Source organism: Columba livia, chromosome 15 (genome assembly GCF_036013475.1).
Source record: "Columba livia isolate bColLiv1 breed racing homer chromosome 15, bColLiv1.pat.W.v2, whole genome shotgun sequence".
Taxonomy (NCBI): domain Eukaryota; kingdom Metazoa; phylum Chordata; class Aves; order Columbiformes; family Columbidae; genus Columba; species Columba livia.
Genome location: NC_088616.1, coordinates 5,366,056 through 5,381,831, shown reverse-complemented (window position 1 = coordinate 5,381,831; position 15,776 = coordinate 5,366,056). Strand labels below are relative to the sequence as shown.

At 36.8% G+C, this 15,776-nt stretch overlaps 1 protein-coding gene across 25 annotated transcripts in view; it reads right to left on the bottom strand.

Annotated features, from left to right (window-relative positions):
* RBFOX1 (RNA binding fox-1 homolog 1) overlaps window positions 1–15,776 on the bottom strand; it is a 1,115,790-nt gene that overhangs the window by 594,221 nt on the left and 505,793 nt on the right. The window contains exon 1 of one of the 25 annotated variants that reach the window (XM_021295776.2): window positions 5,069–5,451. The exons of 23 other annotated variants lie outside the window; for them this stretch is intronic. In XM_021295776.2, the coding sequence (XP_021151451.1) occupies window positions 5,069–5,113 (45 nt within the window). In that variant the 5' untranslated portion in view covers window positions 5,114–5,451. Of the gene's footprint in view, window positions 1–5,068; window positions 5,452–15,776 lie in introns of those variants that run through there. One more of the 25 variants, XM_021295778.2, reaches the window with a different exon arrangement.

The following is a 15,776-nucleotide window of genomic DNA, read 5'->3' as shown; positions in this document are numbered from 1 at the left end:
GCATGGCAGTAGTTCTTGAAAGAAATTCTCATCCTAAATGACATTACCCGCTGAAGTGATGCTGTTTCTATTAGAGCATCATGTAATAGTGCAAGTTCTCAGCAGCAGACAAATAACATTGCATATAAGCAGCAACAATGTGCCACATATGCCACTTACTTTGCTGCAGTACATATTTACAGTTAGAGCCATTAGATTCAGGTTAATTAGCAGTCAGAAACAAATCCTCATCTCGGCTACAATTTACTCTACCTGAAAAAAAGGATCAAACCACATTTTGGATTTGTTATTATTCATGCAAACAGAAAGTTAAACTTTTATAAGAAAAATACTTAAGTTAAAAAAAGCATAAGCACCTGACCAGAAATCCCCAGGGCATGAGTAGACAGAACAATTCCCGTTTGCAAAGGGTGGGGGGGCTGTTCTTTACATTTTGCATCATGCTCCAAAATAACAAGCGGTGCATTAACGATCTTTGCTAAAGCTTTATTCAAGTTCAGGTGACACAACAGTCATTAGGACCAAGACTTTTATCTGGTTACTTCCTTCCCCTTTTCTACTCAGTTCTATTTGTAACCATTGCTAGATAGGAAACTTGCTTAAAATTACTGAAAATCAAATACATAAAAAGAAAAGCACAAAAAAATTGATCATCTGGCCTTACATGTGAAAATTTTTCTTAGCTTTCTAATCATTGTTAGCAAAAAAATCTTATTTTTTAATACATATTAAACATTAATTAAAAGACATTCGTTCATTAATTCCTAAATATTCAACCAGTCTGTTCTTAATTATCTCCAACAAAAGGCAGGTACATAAAAGAGTTGCTACTGAACTGCAGGTGTACTAAACTGAAGAAATTTAGTGTTCGCTTCTCCTGGGAATAAAAATATCTAAATAAAAACTGAAGATTCAAATACAAAGCAAAAAGATTTCCAAGAGTTTCTTGGAGGTGTTTATTTGTTGTGGGTTTGGGGTTTTTTTTTGTTTGTTTTTGTGGTTGGGTTTTGTTTGTTTGTTTGTTTTGTTAACACCTGACAGAGAAGAACATTTTGAACTTTCTATGTATCCAAAAAAAAGCTGGAATCATACTAAGTCATGGCAATAAAACTAAGCTTTTTGTCATGTTTAATTGCTTGAATTCATAACTTAGTTCTCCTGAATCTGGACATTACTGCTGACTCAAGCAGTTTCTCCATTTTAGTACTTCATAAAAAGTTTGTACTTGTCTCCCTGTTTGTGAAAGGCAACTAATAAGCCTCTGTGATACTACAGTGGTTTTTTTCAATATTACCAGCCACCAGAAAAATAGCACTTTCCAGAAGCCTTATTGCTGTGGATGAAATCTGTAATTAACTACAGAACAAAACCAGTCTCTGATTACAACCTGGTGGAAGAAGACAGACTGTCCTTTATTTTCAATGACAATGAAGGGAAAATGTAGTCTATGCAAATGAACACAGTTAACTGAAATAAAATGCAAAAAAGTGACAAGGAAGACAACTATAAAGCACAAATGCTTAATCTCTATTCCAGTCCCCCAAAGCAAACACGTTCTCACACTGTCCAAACTCAAGTTCAAGTAAAATAAAAGAAGTGAATGTACAATGTCACTGAAAAGAGCAGCTTTGCTACATTCCTCAACACCTCAATACCTTAAAAATTAAAAAAAGGTGCATTCATACAGGTGCAAATCTCCACTGCTGACAAGAGATCTCAGGCTATGAAACTAAACTTTATTCACGCAAAAATTTAGAAAGAAACACTACTTGCACGTCATGTACACATTTATTTCTTTTTGCTAATCTAACACTCTGGTATCTCACCCAAATGCAATCCCATAGCATTTGAGTTTTAAAGGAAACATCTTTATAATATACCTTTTCCAATGAAAAGCCTGCACCTTCCTTCCTTATGGCACATTTCATGTCCAAAAAGGCTTACCTGTGAAAATCAATCATCAGTATATTCTACTGAATTGGTTATTTCCTGACAACTCAATTTATGAGAACTATTCCTTTGTAATATATTCCAAAATAAAATTAAAGGCAGGCAACTTTCCTAAATTGATTTTTAGATGGATTGGAAATAGGACTACACATGGCAGAATAATAGTTTGGAGAAGTGAACCTAATTCTCACATAAGGTTAATACATTTCAGAAGTTATGTGTAGTTCCTAGGAGATGTTGTAAATTATATCCCAGTCTCAAAGTACATATAAGAAAACCCCAAAATATTGAGAAGTCATTTGAACTAATCGAGGCCCTCTGTAGTTGTTGTTCCCATTTCTAGATTATAGAAATATACTATCCTGCGACACAAGCATTTGAAGAAAAACTCCAAAATCCAGATACTGAAGTCAACTATAAGCCTGACTTCAGCAGGCTTGAGCTATCTTAAAAATAACTTTGCATGTTAATTACTTCAGTTAAAATATGAAGTAAAATTTAGACCAGATATTTTCTATAGTTAAATTCTCCACATACTTTTACCCTGGTTTACTTTTTATGGTATTTTTTTCCACAATTAATGCCACAATAACTTAAAAGCATAAGTTAATCATATTTCTTTTCCTTCTCCTTTCCAATATGATGTCTCATGTGCTACTTCTAACATATTTATTTTAACAAAATTTATTATCATTTAATAGTAATATTTTTCATTACAATAGAAAAAGTCCAAACTTCCAATATTACACTTCAGAATATTTTTCTAGACTTTTAATAGCATTTAGAATACCAAAAGACTTATCACTGAATAAATCAATTTATTAGTTGTTCCTGGAAAAGTTTTGTGGTTTATGAGCAAAACTGAGACCCTATGTGAAAACATTATAAAAAAATTTCAACAATTCTATTATAAAAACACTACCGAAGTAACCTGTTTGAAGTCAGAAAGACCAAATATGACACCTTGCTAGATAATAAAAATGTTGTTCCATCCATATATTGTTATGTTATTCTGATTTCAAATATTTATTCACGTAGGAGTAGGTAAAAACATAAAACTTAACCTTTCTAAAATTATGCTTGGAAAGGAATATGATTAATTCTAATTTACACTTGCTGAAGTACCAGTGTATTGGATGTTGAGATGGCAGTGACTAAATATAACTTTTTGCTCACATATTAAAGGGAAGACTATGGGAATCGGAGATATCGCATGTTTCCAGCATCTAACATACCACGAAATTTGGTACCGATTCAGGAAGAAAAACTCTGAAACAGATAATCAAAAGCCTAAGGTTTAAAGGAAGTAAAGCTGTAACTGACAGACACTGCACATGCACTCAGAGCAGCACCTACACCCCATCAAAACCAAAAGCCCACTTTGTTTCCATTAAATGATCCAAATACAAAAACAGTGCAAAACATGAAGCACTACTGCTCCTGCTGCAGACAAGGGAATGCTGTTCATTTAATAGCAGCTTTGCTCACTTTTCAGAAGTCAACCTCATCTGCATGTTCAAAAAATAGATCAACAATGTGAATACTAAATGGATAACAAAACAGCTATAATTTATGAAAAGAATATCAAGACACTCAAACTTTACGTATCTATTGCCTCATTTTAGAAGTACATATGAAACCAAGGGACTGTACATAAGCTGCATTTTTTAAGTACTTCATAACCAAAAACAATTGTGAACTTTCTATTCAATACTTACAGAAATCCTAACTATGTCTGTATCGAGACCAGATTCCTCATCACTATAGAAGTGACAAATACAAAGACTGGTTTGGATCTTACTAATTCCTGAATATCCATCTAGACAAAATACTTGAGGTGGAATTTAATGAATGGTGCTGAAAGCAATGTGATTTTATGGTGCCTAAACTGTTAACCAAACCCTTACGGTCTGAAATGCAGAGAGCCCAGCGTTCCACTGCCAGACTGTGCCACAGTCTCCGACATGTGACAACAAGTCTTTAAAAAATACAGTACTCCTATTAGAGTATGGAAGAGATTCCTTTTGCAAAAGCCAGCAAAGCCCACTTCCCATACCCTCCTCAACATTTATTCTGCACTCTCAGATCTGTGTTTGTTTTATGAGAAAGAAAATTGCTAAAGTCATGCAAAATATTTAACTGACTCTGCAATTGTATCTGGCTGGTAACTGATATACATTTTAAAATCCCAGTCTTCTATACTCTATTTCTGCTTTTATAAATGGATATACATATAAATGGATTGTTAGCCAAATTTATCTATACGTTTAAGTTGCATTTATTAAGAGAATGTTCCTGGCTTTTCATCCCATGTATTTTTAGAAGTACAGTAATTAAACTTTAAGGCCTCATCTAAATTGTGTTTTCTACCACTGCAATATTATGCTAATAAATTACAGGTACCTTAAAGTTAAATAAGCAAACAGTTGGGTCAGGAATCCTGTAAACTGTCTACACTAAAAGGCAATAATTCATCTGACAAAACCATTTCTAATGAGATTCCTGGCATATTTCATAAAAATGCTAATATATATCCCATCAAAAGAAAGTTAAACAGCTCTTTGAAGATGAAGTTCACATAAACTTCAGCCAGCCACAGAGGAAGGGCACATAATCCCTCCACATCTTATTTTCTGTAAGCATCACATACATTCATGTATCCACTCACGCAGACAGACCCATGCTGTGCACACGCAGATACATAAACACAGCCATAAATACACGCACGGACAAGTATAACGTGAATGCAAAGCACAGCCCCACAGTCAGCCCTGACAGCTGACACCCTGCACACCGTGGGGCAGGGACACCAGGACACCGCGGGGCAGGAACACCCGAACACACCCGTGCCCGTGTCTCTCCCAGCGCCTCGGTCCCGCTCTCCCCATTCACACCATCTCCACGGCGCTCGGCTCGGGCAGCCGCTGCCGGCCGCACTACACCAGCAGCAACCAAACATGCCAACTTGCTTTCCTGGCCCCCATCGCCCCCCTCCACACGCTGGCACCCCGGCCAGGGGCTCAGGGTCGCCCTCCATCTCTAGCAAAGGCTGGGTCCTCTTCCCCTCGCCCTCCTCCCCCTCCCCGCTTAAATGCTTTCCAACCTGCTTCTGCCTTACCTGAAGGGCATCTCCCACGCCTGCAATTAGCTGCCAAGATTTCATTGTCGGCTGCCAAGCGCGTCTTGCTTCCGCGGCGGGAGGAGCCGGGAGAAGCGGCGGGCACCGGCGCCCAGCACCCCCCTGCCCGCGGCCCCAGCCGGGCCAGCTGCGCAGGGCGCCGTCCCGCGGTCCAGCCCGAGGGCTCGCACACCTGCGGCTCCCGCCCCAGGACAGCAGCAACTCCAGCCCCACGGGGCCACTGCACACGGGGCGGCGGGTCCCAAGGTCGGCTGTGCCGGGCAGACCCGTGTTCGCTTCCCGCCGCTCTCCCCGCCCCGCTGCGCACCCACGCGCGGGCCGCGGGCAGCACCGCGTGTCCTGCCGTGTCCCCGCGGGGCCGCATGACAGCGCAGGGCACCTTGCACAGCCCCCGCCTGCGAACCTGCGCGCACTCACCGGCCGGGAAATGTCTGGAGGCAGAACGCGAGCACTTCCAATTACTTACGCTGCACCTGCATTATTCAAAATGTCTGTGGGACAGTATTTATGACTTTCAATATGCTGCGCTCTATACACTGCTACGAGATGTTAAAGTCCTTCTGTATTTTTTCCCTTTTTTTATTTTTTCCCCTCGCTGTATCCCTGACAGGCTTTGCAGTACGTGCATGCAATGAAGTCATTTTGCTTTATTTGTAGATAAGTGCAGTTCCACACTAGCTCAGCTAAAAACCACAGTCCTGCGGGAAAGGAAGGTGGGCACGGGCAGAACAGATTACGTTCAATAATCCATTTATGGAATGTCTTAATGCACGTATTAAATATTAGATATTTATTAAAATATTGGACACGGTGCTAAACTTTGTAGGGCTTCACGACTTTGACCAACCCCATGTAAACAACATGGTTAACGTTTTGTTACTTAAAACATTTAAGCAAAATATTTAACCAATGTTTAATCAAAATAGTTAACCAACATTCAACCAACACAGCTAACCAAAATGGTTAACATTTTGATTAAATAATGATTAATTTCTTGCAAAATTCTGAATTTGTTTAAAAATAACAATATTGCAGACTAAGTTAATTTTAAGACAAAGACTGGCTCGAACTGCAACAAAACCTAAACATCTTCCACAAGAGATGGCAGCAATCAACCTGTTTGTGCAGCAGAGAAAACAAAATCTGCTTGTTTCAGATAGATACTAAAAACTGACATCTTTCACTACACAAAAACATTGCTTATACCCTACCAATTAAGTTGTTATTTTGAAGTACATCTATTTATGCAACTGGAATTGTAAACTGTAAACAAATAACCACTTAATACTCAATTGAAAAATTCTCAGGACACTCCTCAGAGGACTCCTCTAGATTTAGAAAATGTGTTTTTGTACCATATGTATACTATTTCTTAGAAATGAAGTTCAATAAAACATCTTTCAATATTTATCATCATTCTGCAATCAAAAAAAGAAGACTAACAAACTGATAGCTAATAAAATAATTTCTATTAATTATTCCTTTTTGCACATACAAAGTCGAAGAATTTGCATGCATTTTTGGCAGGACAGGAGAGATAAAGTTTAATTATGATCTATGCAAACTGAAAAGATTTAAAAAAAAATATTAGATTCAGCTTTTGATTTCATGAGGTTTTCTTTGATTTGAAGTTTTTCCTGTACTCATTCTCACCTCATTACCTGAAGTGAAAAGCCAACCATCCACCTAGACAGACTATGGGACAATTAAGGCAAAATAAATAATAAGGCGTAAGTGGCCTGACCACTGGGCTAACAGCCAAGACAAACCTCAGAGCTCACACTGGCTTATTGTGTGGTTTTGACTAAATTATTAATCTCCTCAGTTTTGCCACTTGTAAAGTTAGACTACTGCTACTCACAGCACCTCTCTCTTCTCTCTTACTTCTCTGGAGGGCACTAAGGACTGATGACCCTACAGCGCTCCAAAAACGACTAAACACTAACTGCGAAGCCAGGGTTTGTTTCAATGCATTAAAGCACTGAAATACTAGAAACTTCAATTAAACTACCTTGTGCGTCTTAACACAGATGAACTAAAACACCATCTCCTATCATTTACAATCAAAAAATGCTACAGGTTGGCTAATAGTTCTGTTAAATCTGATTTTGATCTCTGCCCATTCTTAATATGAATCTCAGAATTACATTAAAAATGGCACCAGCAGCAATTGCCACTGCTATCTTATAAAAATGTGCTGTCCAGAGCAAGGTCATGCAGATGTAAAGTGGCCACGGAACACCCCCGTTCTCTCTGGCCTATGCTGTGCATATGGTCAGTCAATCAGAGGACCAGCAATTCTGGCAGATGCTACACGTGGTACTGTTCAGAGACTGCTGTTCTTTATTCAAGTAATGAAAAAGAGCTTAAACAAATTGATTATCTCATTAACAATAAATATCGGGGCAGGGGGGAGCACTGGGAAAGAACATACTTCAGCAGAACAAGCTGCATTAATCACAAAGTTGTGACAATGATCAGATGATCAATCAAAATTATGGTCTGAGTTTCTAAACCCAACTGAAAAAGAAGAAAAAGAGAGAAGAGCAAAGTCCCATTTCAGTCTAGAGAATTAACTGCCTTGATAAAAAAACTGTATACATTTATGCATTCATTTTCACCACTCTCTCTAAACGGTGGGTAGTTTTGGTCTTCAGATTTTCCACCTCACATACAAACAAGGTAAAATTCTTTAAATGCTCTAATGGTCAAATGACACCACTGCTTGCCCTTGAGTCATTGTACAGGGGTTTGCAGGAATTTATCTGGGATGCCATCCCTGTTTGACAGCATGAATACTTCGCCAGATTTGTATGGAACAACACTAATTGGAGCAACAATATTTTTGGAGCAACACCAAAACCAAGAGTTAAATTCCCTGTGAAGTGATGGGTGGGACACACAAAAGCTTGGGTTAGAAACTGCAATGGGGAAGAAGAGCTTCTTGCTGCAGTTCAGCTTCAAGAGATGTTCCTCATCACTTTCTCACACACATACGCACTATCATGAGCACGGCATCTCTCTAACCTTTGTTCTTTCTGCTGTACATGCAGGGTCCAACATTAATGAACTGGAATATTACTAGGATGCCGGTGGCTATTGAAGTTTCTATAATTCCAGATTTCTATCCTTTTTACTTGCAATTTTCAAAGAATTTATTGAATAGTACAGAAGAATGTCATCACATTATGTCTCATGTTACATCAGAAGTTCTATATAAACTTAGTTGTTATATTATCTAAGCCCTTACATCCTTTTCTCCTTAAAAAAAAGGGAGCATCTTTCTTCTGAATTTTCCACTTTACAAAGAAAATTACTTCAGAGAACTAGAACAAAGTAACTAATTTTACTACTGTACTGCCTATTAGCGAATGGTGTGGCTTGTTTGAGTTTCTTAAAAGTAATGTAAAGGTATGTGTGTCACACTAGGAATAAAAAAAAGCTTCAGTGTGTAATTGGTTTGGTCTTAATTTCTTGAACTAAGTTTTTGTGCTATGGGAACCATTAAAAAGCAACGTAATCTTTGAAGGAAAATGAAGATGGGTAAAATCCAAAAGTAATTTTGCCCCTGTACTGTTTTGCAAATAATTTTTATACAGGATAGTGAAATGTGGTTTAGTCTTTAATGCATTTATATGTCAAACACATGGGGGCCCTCCACGCCTGATGGAATTCTGCTGAAATGAGCTCTTTCTACATGCCATCTAATGATCCAAGAGTATTACAGAAGGTACGCTTAATGAAGCATTGTGCAATTTATGATAAACACACCACAGTTTTATTCCAAAATGTCTTATGGTTACAGTGTGCAAGTCTAAGGGAGATGACCGACACGTTAAGAAACACAATATCAGTCATACATCATGATCCTAACAAGGCAACAGAAGCTCAGGGTAACCTACATCTGAGAATTCATGTTACTCTGATGCTAAATATAATCTTTTTGAGAGAATCTAAATGATAAGGATTTAAAAAATTAAATTATCAGAAGAAATGCAACCAGAAAACATAAGATTTTCCTCTACCAAACAAAATTTAAAATACTCCCCAGGGGCCGGATCCTGCAAGCATCCACAATATTGTTAACGTTACAAGGAGAGTAATCACAAGAGTACATAAAAAATTAGTTGTTTCAGCATTAGACCTACATAAGGGATGTTAAAAAGAATCAGTGATATAAAATACTAGTTGTTTTCACATATTATTTATATGTATATTCAAAATGTCAGTATTTTTCTTTTAGCTGCTTGCTCACAAATAGTATCTATAAAGAATTTATAAATGTGATTATATCCATCTGAAATGCTTAATTTTGCATTATTAATTGGTACTGTCTTGTCCTTTTCTAGGAAGTATGTTGAAATTGATGTTGCTTATCTCTCTTGAATCTTCTAGGATTGTGTCAGCTGTACATATAATGACAGTAGTTCACAAATGAGGTAACATATATTGTAAGTGTCCAAAGGCATGTACTTTTGCACTTATACTGTAACGCTAATTGCAGAACTTTGCAGAGTATGAAATGCAAAATTTTATTGTTATCCTTATAGAACAAAATCATGCCTAATTTCATTCAGAAACAATGTAAGAAATTAAGAACCATCAGTAAAATAGTAAGAGGAATATTATTTCTATGCAATTTTGATGCAAATAAACTAGTACTGATCTAATCCATGTTACTTCAAACCTTGCTGCAAAAAAGCGCCTATTGCATAAATGGTATAAAAGCTAATAACAAGTCATCCCTGTATTTACCTCCCTAAAAAGAGCCCAAAATGCATATTATACAGGATAGTGATTTTTTTGCACAGCTACTGATGCTTAGCAGGTCATATTCAAAAAACAATAACTTATCCAAAGACCTAAAATAAAACAAAGTTTCTGAAGATGTGTTAGAATAAGGAAAACACAAAATAAAAGAACAGTTACCAAAAGTATCCACTTTAAGGTTATCAACTATTTTTTCAGACTGCTGCACTGTTTAATGTGAAACACATGATGATAACCCATCTACAACATGAAGAAGAAACAGGTCTCTGAAAGGTCTTTAAGCAAAATTATTTCTTATGTACTTATATATGTCCACAACGCTGTTGAAATGCTAAACTATTCATAAAAGCTACAATTCTAAGGCAAATAATATTTCAGCATGAACAAAGATTACTAGTACTTCTATAACGTAGACTTTTAACATTTCGCTATATATTCTCTTCAAAGATGACCTGAATCTGCTTTTAGCTGTTATTCACAAACAAATTATAATTCTTTGTTTAGTACCATTTAAAAAACACTACTTTTTTTCTGTATTGTGAATTCAAAGTGTCTTCTAATCCTGCAATCTTTTCTTTTTTAAACTTCACAAAGTATTACTGTAAATAATTTCCTCAGCAAAGCTGCAAAAGGTTAATTTGTCTAAAGAACCACATGACCAGGAAATACTGATGGCACAGTGCTCACCATACCAGTACAGGAGAAAATGCAAAACCTAAAAAACCTGCCAGTGCAATTGCTTGCCATTGTAGATCATTTTGTGCAAGGTATACCTTCAAAATGATAAATCACTGCCCATTCCGCAGAACAGGACCTCTCAATGCTACTCAGAACATCAAATACGGTTAAGAGAAACCATTTTCCAGTCCCAAGACCACAACTGGAAGTCACTGACATGTTGCCTGTACATGCAGGCAGTGATTTGAGAAAGAAAAAAGAATGAGAGGCAAATCACTTAGAGATTTCTAGAAGATTTTTGGCCCGTAAGTAGGCAAAGAAACACTCTTGCTGTGCAAGTCTGTGGGGCGTATGGAGCTACAATTCTGTTGAGAAATAGGGTAAATGTGGATCTTTTATCCTTAGTTAAGGACAAATAAGCATCTGTGTTTTACACAACCTATTTAGAGTTGCTCTCCAGATTGCAAAACACTCCAATGACACTTTTGTCACTAACATTAGATGCATGATACTGAAATGCATGCAAAGTTTTAAATATCTTTATAAGCACAGCATAAAGGGCTGTAGGGATTGTTACTTGACATACTTTAAACATAGTTTCACCATTTAATATAACACAATCACACAAATGCCACAACCTTGTACACTATCAGGTAGAAGGAAGAGGATGGAACCACCTCCAGCTCAGTCACCGTGAACCTTTGCTCTTTTAAACCATGTTGGCACAGAGAATGTCACAGCTTGTGGATGCAACAACCACTTGCTCCTGCTCCTCTGTGGCACAACACAGTCGACTAATTAATTTTTAAAGTATTCGAGATGTGACACTTCATATATGGAATTGAATACAGATTAGCATTACAATAATCACAAAGCTTTTGTAACCTCAAATTTGTCTTCTTCCAGCAAAGTTTCCTTTAATGTGCAAATGAACGATGCCACTATGTGTCTTGAAATAAACAGGCTCATTATGGTCAGGACTTGTCATATATGCAGGCATTCAGAATTATATTAACAGCACACAGTAAGCTGGCAGATAAAGACAGGCTAAATAAAAGATACATAACCAACTGCCTGCTATCATATCCAGAAGCCTTCCTGTCAGTGATATCCCAAAGTGGTGGCATGAAAATCTCCCTCCCCCCACATATTTGTACATTGAAGATATCTTCACAACTCGTAAGGGCTTTCTTGGCCCAATTCTGAAGACAAAATGTGTTTGCCAGTCTGAGTAAAAAGAGAGCAAAGGAAACATGAAATCATCTCAAAAAATCAAAACCACTGACAGGCAAATGAGCTGACTGAAGTGTTCAAAATCCTGAAAATAACCATTAAGTAAAGGGAAACATTAATTAATTTTTTTCATTTTTAAAAATTAATGTAATATTTTACTTTGCATTCTTTGTAATTTTTGAGATTGATGACATCCATGTGTCTGGAGTCACTTCACACCCACTCACACAAAGCACAAGGACTGGCACGTGCTGCGGCAGAAAGGGCTGCTCCTCCCAGCTCCTGCTGAACAAGTATATTCCTAATAGAAACCTCCGTGTCAGGGCAGTTAAATTACAGTTTCCTCTGTAGTGAGCCACCAAAAATACCTCAGAAATGAAAAGCCCTTAAGAAGCATTTAAGGGGACAAATGCTAAGTTTGTTATGCACCAGGAAATGTATACAGGATGTTTTATATCCACATCTATATATAATATTTCCAAGAATAATTAGGGTATGATATTTTAAAAACAAATTTCACACATTTTTCTGACAAACTGTTGTGGACTTCTGGTGTTAATTTTAGCAGCTTCAATTGGATTTGGTAAAGTTGTAAACGTAAAGGGAAATCTGCAGTAATCAGGATGTGACACTCATTAACACTTTCACAAAATACCCACTGGATTTGCATAAAGTCTGCAAAGATTCACTGGTGAATCTTTAATATGAGATTTCCCTTGGTTTTACTCCCCATTCAGCTCTATTTACCCTCCCCTTATCCTCTCCCCCTCACTGAGAACCACTGTAAACAGTTCATAACAAAGCATAATTAAATGTACTGAATAAGTAAAATATGCATATAATTACCCCAAAGCTTATATAATTACATGTGTAATTTTGCAAATTGCAAATGTTTTCCAAGAAATTATTGTGTAAGGGAGATAAATACTCATTGGGTAAAATAGCAGTCCAAGTTACCTAAAAAATCTGGAGATCTCCAGACAAGTTTTCTATCACTTCTGTATAAAAACCATCCATGGCATAGCTTACATACAGCACAGTCTTTGCATGGAAAATGTCATGAAAAGATTCTAGAAAATGGATAAACCACTCAAGTGTCAAAATACTTCTGCTTCTGACAAACACAAAACTTAAAAATAAACTACGCCACTATAAAGACTACATTGACTACATCAACTCAGGTCGAGGTACATGCCTTTATAGCACACAGTGCCATATATAATGGAAATTTGATTTGACACTGAAAAAAAAAAAAGTGATGTTTTTCTCCTTTGAATTATGAAAGAAAAAGTATTTAAAAATTCACACTGAAGCTCAGCATTCTGCTGATCAAAATGGTGTTTTTGTTAGCTTTGGCTTTAAAACAGAATTCTTCTACAAGAATGATTGTTATGCTGAGTTCAGCATTAATAGGATACATTTAATTTTAAGTAGATTTAGTATAAGATTCGCAATAATTTAAGTAAAATTCAATTATTTTCCCTGTCATAAATTCCTGTAAATACACAAAAATGACAGTTAATTTCTGCCATGCTATACTCAAACCCCAACATTTGTGTATAGGACAAGCTTTGAAATTATTTGAACAACGTACATGTAACTGAACAGCTGTACCACACAATGTATTATTTCACTGTCTTGCATTCTGAGCGAATTTATTGAGTGAGAGTCTTACTTCATTTCTCCTACTCAACAGATCATTATCTCTCTTTGATATCCCACTGGCACATGAAAGAATTTTCTAATGGAAAATACAACCTGAGTAAGTATGAGGGCCAGGACACACGGCTGTATTTTTATTTCTGGATAAACTCTCGGGTTCAGATCATCTTTATGTCTTGTTCACCACTGAGTACTGGAAGTATGCCAGGAAGAAAAAGGCATTGATGGGATTTTTGTTCTGTAGTTTCTTTTTAAAGATAGATTAGAACATCAGAATTTCAGGAATTCGAGTTTTCCTGCTGAACTGTACTCAGGTCACTTGAAGTTTAGATACCATAATTTTTGATGTTTTCTCTCTAACCAATTTTAATTTTTCTCTTTAAGTGTAACAAAACTTCATTTTGGTTTTGTTTAGTAAGCAGAATTCTCATTCCAATGCACAAGTGAAAACAAAGCAACATTAGATCTTGGTAATTAAAAGCCCAAAAACTTTTGTCTCAGACTTCCCCATTTCTAAGTCTAACCCACCACAATACTATTTGTACCCATATAAAAAAACACGATATGCTTGAAGTAATGTCAATATTCAGAACAGCAACAATGAACTCTATGCCTTTTCTCAAGTGATTCTCCTTGAAAAAATTCAAAAGTGGACTGTTAGTGACAGCAAAGCACTCTGGCATTTGCTGCTTGCACGAATGCAAATGTTGAACCCAAAACTATAGGACAAGACAAAGAGGAAGCAAAAAAGCATTGCATGCTTTCACAGCATACTAAGCATCCTGACATCCTAACACTCAATCCTACCATTTAAAAGAATATTGAATAGACTAGAAACAATATTGGGTTTACATTATTTTAGTTTAAATGCTAGTTTTACCTGGAAAACAAAATGACATTCACACTTTTAACAACAGAGAAGGAAAATAGTGAAAATTCAGGAAACAAGTCAGGGTAAGATATTCCATATTGATTTCGGATGAATAAAGTTAATTTGCGGATATAAAATGTTGCATGAAAATTACAGTAATAATAAAACTGCAAGTCAACTTTATATCACATTGTAATAAAATATTACTCATGGGTTAAGTATGTCGTATCTCACTCTGGTGGAAAGTTAGAAAGAACAAAGAGATTTAGGAGACTATCCATATATATTAAAATATATTTATATGTGTGTCATATTTATATTTTTATATAGAAAATCACAGAAAGGCTCTCAAACTAATAAATTTGCTGGGGCTTTTAAAAGAAATATACTGTGTCATTATTGCCCTGCTGCCCTGGGAAACCGGTGTCCAGCTGCAGGACCTGCTGCTCCTCTCCATCTCCAGCCCACGTTGAGGGCTGTGTCCCTGAGAACGGGGGATCCAGGACTGCCTGGTTAGCGCAGCACGGCAGATCCTGGATTCTGTTGCTGCTAACAGTCCATGTCAGATTGTGAGTACAAAACTAAGACATTTTTTGCCACAAATTCAAACATAACCACACAGCACTACCGTCCATGTATTGTTTGCAAAGTCTAACTGATCCAGAACCTGCAGCAACAGAAACGAGACATTTCTATTAGATTTTTAAAAGTAATTCTCTGCAATTCTTTTCTCTGCCTTCCCATACAAGAACTAAGACTTCTGTTTAACCAAGCCAGCATCAATTAGTCAAGAAGACAGAAAGTACGGTAAAGATGCATATGAGGACTTAAGTAAATAAGAATAATTTTTATGTAAGTTTATTTGAGTACTGAAAATGGTGACAAGTGGGGAGAATTCCTAATATTTTGAGGTGTGAACTTGTTAACGAACAAGCAATGAGACTCCAGCCGGCCTTTGCTGCCCTATCCAGCTGAACGAAGCACACACAAAGGCAATGGGATGAGGACAGGCGTCCAGAGAACCAAGCAATGAAGAGAGCAAGTTTCCAAAAGCCTATTGCTCGGCTTCAGTTAATGATGCAGCAAGAACAAACTGGGGAGAAAGAGATGGAGAGGAAAAGAAAATGGTTACCATTCTGTGCACTGCATTACACAGTTAAATTACTTCTCTCTCCCCTGAACATCTGCTGCACTCAATAAACACTACATATATATTTATATACACACACATATTAATATCCTCAACAGACAAGCAAGTACAGCACATCTTGATTGTGGTTATCCAGAGAAAACCAAAACTGACAAAGATTTGAATTACAATGCCAAAAGCAATGACCAGTAATATTTTCTACTGACGTTTAACCAGTTGTTTAAAAACAGGCCAGAAGGCTCTGACTACCGATGCTTTGACAACAATGTGGCATCATCTTTTAATAAGATGGGAAGAGTAAGACTTAATTTACAAAATATAAG